The sequence below is a fragment of the Limulus polyphemus genome, unplaced genomic scaffold (genome assembly GCF_000517525.1).
Source record: "Limulus polyphemus unplaced genomic scaffold, Limulus_polyphemus-2.1.2 Scaffold1038, whole genome shotgun sequence".
Classification (NCBI taxonomy): Eukaryota; Metazoa; Arthropoda; class Merostomata; order Xiphosura; family Limulidae; genus Limulus; species Limulus polyphemus.
This window is the reverse complement of record NW_013666648.1, coordinates 136,001-141,487: the sequence shown is the minus strand read 5'-3', so window position 1 is coordinate 141,487 and position 5,487 is coordinate 136,001. Positions and strand designations below refer to the sequence as shown.

The window sequence follows — 5,487 nt, the reverse complement described above, 5'->3', positions numbered from 1 at the left end:
AAAAATTCAAAACTCTACGTCTAATGCTTATAATATCCTTGAATTAACGAGGAAACTACCAAAAAGTCCACTACTATTTCTAATAATTCCTTGAAAATAACGAAGAAAATACGAAAATTCCAATTATAATATTTATACGAGTAATTTATTGAGGCTAACAAAGAAACCGCAAAAATTCAAAACTCTACGTCTAATGCTTATAATATCCTTGAATTAACGAGGAAACTACCAAAAAGTCCACTACCATTTCTAATAATTCCTTGAAAATAACGAAGAAAATACGAATATTCCACTCATAATACTTATACGAGTAATTTATTGAGGCTAACAAAGAAACCGCAAAAATTCAAATGTTAGTGCTTTCTTATCTTCTGAAAGTAACGAAGAAAACTAAACGTTCCTCTTATAATTACTTTTATCCTCTGAAACGATATATATAGAGAAATATAAGAATGATGCTTATAATCTTTCCATACTAAGCTCCAGAAAAAAACAAAAACACGTTTCATTTAGGAGATAAGACGAAACGTAAAATTGTTGTCTATCTGTACGTTATTCAAAACGGTTTATTTTTCAGTTTTTATCATGATGCTCGATTTTATGATTATAAATCCTCCATAAGGATATAAATTTGTGTATCTTAAAATGATAACTTATTGTTCCTGTTACTTGTTAGTTGCTGAGAGTTTAATACGTTAGTAAAATATTTAAATTAGTAATTATTTACGTGACGTGGTGTACTAGTAAGTAATAGTTCCATTATTAGTTAATAGGGGGATTTTAGTGTTCGATTAATCTACAAACTTTGAAAAAAAAAGAGATTAATATTAGTTAAATATACGGTTATTGGGTGGGTAAACTCATTTTATAGAATAAAGGCTAGACATTCTAAAAGCTTCTGATCAAAAGTAAAAAATAAAAGAGTGTATAATAATAATATATCAACCACGCCATATCTGCTACATCCAGAGCCGACGTGGCCTTTCGTCCAATACTAGAGTTTTTTCAGGCCGATTTGGATACGACGGACTTAGTTAAAAAAACTATTTATATTATCACATTGCTTGAGCAACTACGGTTTCGGTGTCAACTGGACAAAGTTGGTGAACTGTATTTTGATGACTGGGTTAGAGATATTTCAGGGATAGGTGGGGTAGAATTTGATGGGATCAATACGTGCCAGGTTTGGGAATTGTGGGCTTGATTTCGACTTCGAGGAAGCCCAGAAAGATAAAATACGCTACATTTGTGGGGCTTACTCACTTGAGGATAAGTTAGAGAAAGGTTTGGATGGACTATTAGAGGGTTAAAATACCAGATTAGGAGCAGGGATTAAAGAAATAAGATAAGAAATGCGTAGAGTTGAGATAAAGTTACTTTAGGGAAGAGTGGGAATGAAAGTGCTTGGTTTACAAGGGTGGAGAACAGTTAAGAAATGCATAGAGTTGAGATAAAGTTACTTTAGGGAAGAGTGGGAATGAAAGTGCTTGGTTTACAAGGGTGGAGAACAGTTAAGAAATGCGTAGAGTTGAGATAAAGTTACTTTAGGGAAGAGTGGGAATGAAAGTGTTTGGTTTACAAGGGTGGAGAACAGTAAAAACTTTGAGGCCATAAAGTTAGGCTTAGTTAACATTCGGGTAACAGTCTCTAATAGACTCGAACTTCGGAATGCTTACAATGAGGAACGTAATGATCAAGAAGTTTACACAGTGGAAAACTCTCTCTCTCATTAGATATATTAATAAAGTTATTTGCAGTGGGAAGCATGGAAAAAATTGGAACATAATTTGCTTGCTAGAGATAAACCTCAAGACATTATAGAGCGTGTTGATGGTTTAATTGTCAAGGGACTTTCCTTGATTCTAGAGAGTGAAACTGTAAACCGGAAGAGGTGCTTATATACACGACCCTTTCACGATTGGTTGTTCTGTCGGGCTAGATGCAGGAATTAATTACTTAGCAGAATCGAAGGCTTAAAAAACGTCAGAAAAAGGTGGACTGGTTAGGTCTGTGGGATAGTTTCAGGGAAGGAGTGATTTTTATGCTAGAGTTGGAGCAGGTTAGGTAGTAAGATGTTTAGGGAAGCTTTAAAGATATTCATTAAAGACAGCTTGAACTACCCTTATGAGCCTGGCATGGCCTGGTGGTTAGGGCACTCGATTCACAATCTGCGGGTCGCGGGATCGAACCCTGTCATTAAATATGCTCGCCCTTTCAGCCGTGAGGGTGTCATAACGGGACGTCAAGTCTCACTATTCATTAGTAACGAGTAGTTCAAGAATTGACGTTGGGTGGTGTTGACTAGCTGCCTTACCGCTAGTCTATCACTATTAAATTAAGGATGGCTAGCGCAGATAGCTCTCGAATAGCTTTTGGGAACTTCAAAACAAACAAAACTAAACTTGAATAGTGGTGGGGAGCTTGTGGGGATTGGGAATAAACAAATTGATGGTATAATTAGGGCAACGAGGATTTTAGAAATAGAAGACTTAGAACACAGCAAGTTAAATAATAGGTTTAATAATAGGTTTAATAGTAGACCACCGGGGCGAGTACTGGTGGCTGGGGGGGGGGGGGGGTGGCGGGAGAGACCAAAAACAACAACGGAGAGAACAGCAGAGTTGGAGACGACAATAACCTAACAAAACTATCACTTTGCTGGTATAATGGAAAATACTGAAACTTAACTGGACTTCGATAGCTTTAATAATAAAAATTGTTTGAAATTACACAAGTTATGAATAGTGTTTGAATTTTTAATTATTGCAGTTTGTCTTGGGTTAATGCAACATGAGTGATGAGAAAAGTATTTGCTCAAATATTAGGTGATAGATAGGGTCAATTATAGGGGGCCATTTAACCCGAGTCTCAAAGGTGGCCTCAAATTTAGACAATTGTTATTGTTTTGCATTTATTAAGTTTCGCGACTCCTTTATTATGTGCCTCCCAATCAGACCAAAATGTGACACACATTCAAAGCTTAATACAAATTAAATGTTCAAATTCGCTTTTCTCTTGGGCTAATGACTGTCTTACTTTGTTTTCGTGTGCCACCATGTTTTTTACTTGTATTATATCCAGGGGCCTCAAAAGATAGAAGTGGCCTGGGAGTCTCTCTAAGAGGGCCTGATGATAGATGTCTCATGAACACAGCAAAACAAAGCAACTTGGCATTGCTCACATCGAATCATTCTATTAGTTTCCTGTAAAACCTGAAATTACATTCAGCTTAGTCCCTGATTCATCAGATCAGATATGGTTCAGAGTAACTCTTGAGATGATTCTTTACTGAATGAATTAAGAGCCAAATCAACTGTAACTTCAGTTGTACAGCACGTGAGTAAAATAATGCAGTGTAAATAGTGTCAAGTTTGATTTATTTTGTTGTGTTTATAATGTACGTAAAAGTCTCATATAACATATACGATTATATTTCGGCCTAGATTTAAATTTTCCACCCTATTAATCTGCCTTAATCTACTGTAATATGGTTCTTTGCGCCCTCAAGTGTTACACACTATCAGAAAAATTAACTTAGTTTTGATATTTTTAGGTAAATATATCATTCCAACTTGTACATACCGAGAGAGATTACAAAAACAATGAAATATTTGTAGAGTTGCAGGTTGTAAATACAATTTTAATCTTTATACAGATAAAGAAAAAAAAAAACATTTTTATCACGCAACATATTCCACAGTAATGATAAATCTTGACACGGTTTTTCAGCTACCACACAATTACAATTAATTTTAAAAGATTCAGAAATACCTTTTTAACGGAATGCGTGAAACATAATATTATTAACGGAAAGCTACACAAGGTCTATCAGCACTAGACCTCTCTAATTTCGAACTGATGAACTAGAGAGAGAATGAAGCTAGTTAAGAAGCATCCACCACAAACTCTTCGTCTACTCTTTTATCAGGCTGCAGATCGCGACTTTTTCGGCAATGGGACTCGAACCATGGATCCTTGGATCCATAGATCGACACTTTAGCCACTTGGCCACGCCCAGCCCTTCTTCTCTTGTGAATTGTTCATAGTGAATGATACAATATGAAATAATTAAAAACTGATGTTATTGAAATAGAAAGATGAACGATATGGCAAAGGTCAGTGATGTAAAAATCGGGATTAAAGTCAACCATTTTTATAGATTCCAGGCATCATTTCCGTGTGTAAAATTTTAAAGCTAAATTTTATGGTTAACTAACTTTTAAAGGAATACTTCTTCATCCAGGAAAGACCTTTAAATACACAACTGGATAAAACTTAACGTTATTATCACACATCTTATTTTTAATTGCAATTGTCTTATGCAGACAAATAGCAAAAATTTCGTTATAAATAACATTCACAGCATGATGCAAAGTTCAAATATATCTTCAGGTAAAGTAAAAAGTTAGGCTTCAATTAAACAGTTATATCGTTCGGAATAAAACATAAATTCGTAATTTTCAGAAATAACTGATTTAAGAATATTTTTCTTGGACAGACGATTTTAACTTTTTGTTCAAATTAATAGGCTTGCCCCTAAACGAAAGACGCAACAGTTCAAGTACAGGGGCGAATTAGATTGCTTCAGGGTATGATAATATCCCAGGTTATGGAACCTGTTAGGGCTAGCAATGAAAGTGTACATTCTCGGCTCAGTGTCGCTGGGAAAACTCTTCAATCAGTATTTCCGCCATGCTAGAACAACTCAGCGAAGAATGGCTTACTCGCTGATTGGCTGTCACATAAAGTGTCGTTCCTTCGCGCAATCTGATTTGTCGGAAAGTTAAGTACTTCAGTGGGATGGGGTCCGCTCATGTCGGCGAGGTTTCAGTCAAAGCGGGCGGTGAAATTGCTTGGTTCGCCTAGGAATTTACACTTCTGTACTGGTGCCTATTAGCACTTTGAAGGATGCCGCACGTTGGTGGCGGCGGTGGCGACGATTTAGCTTCTTCGGATGAGATAAAAGTGTTTAAAGATGAGGGAGAGGAAGAAAACCGCTCTTCGGAAAACTTGACCGATCTCAAGTCGAGCTTAGTCACCGAGGGGGAAGAGGTAGGCCTTACATGCCTTGTGCAGCGTGGAGTCAGTCACAGCTGCAGCAACAGGCGATATACATGTTATTGAATAAGTTTACGTCTTTAAAGTTTAATGCTTTTCTAAAGTAGCCTGTGTGGTAAATTACTGATGTGTGAGTGTGTGTAGCCTTGATGGCGATTTCTGTTTCATATAGGATATGGTGTTCCCCTTGTTCTGCAGGATAAAAACGACCAGCTACCGGTGTCGCATAGCTTCTCAGGCTCAAAAAATGCTCTGTCGTCCCGACTGCAAGAGGCTATTACAACGGCGGCGACCCCCGGTAAGTTTACCTTTTCCTAGGCTAAAAACTATTTTGTCAGTTTTAACGACGTTAGGCCTATTAATATATTGTATTGGATTTTCGTTGCTTTTCGAGATAAATACACAGAAATCAAAACTAAGTTTACTTTG

At 36.7% G+C, this 5,487-nt stretch overlaps 1 protein-coding gene across 1 annotated transcript in view; it reads left to right on the top strand.

The window, feature by feature from the left end:
* The first annotated feature begins 4,843 nt into the window (after nt 1-4,843).
* The window catches only part of LOC111086355 (transcription factor 7-like 2), a 77,198-nt gene continuing 76,554 nt past the window's right edge, over nt 4,844-5,487 (top strand). The window contains exons 1-2 of the mRNA XM_022388896.1: nt 4,844-5,052; nt 5,257-5,356. Coding sequence (XP_022244604.1) covers nt 4,909-5,052; nt 5,257-5,356 — 244 coding nt within the window. The 5' untranslated portion in view covers nt 4,844-4,908. The remainder of the gene's footprint in view (nt 5,053-5,256; nt 5,357-5,487) is intronic.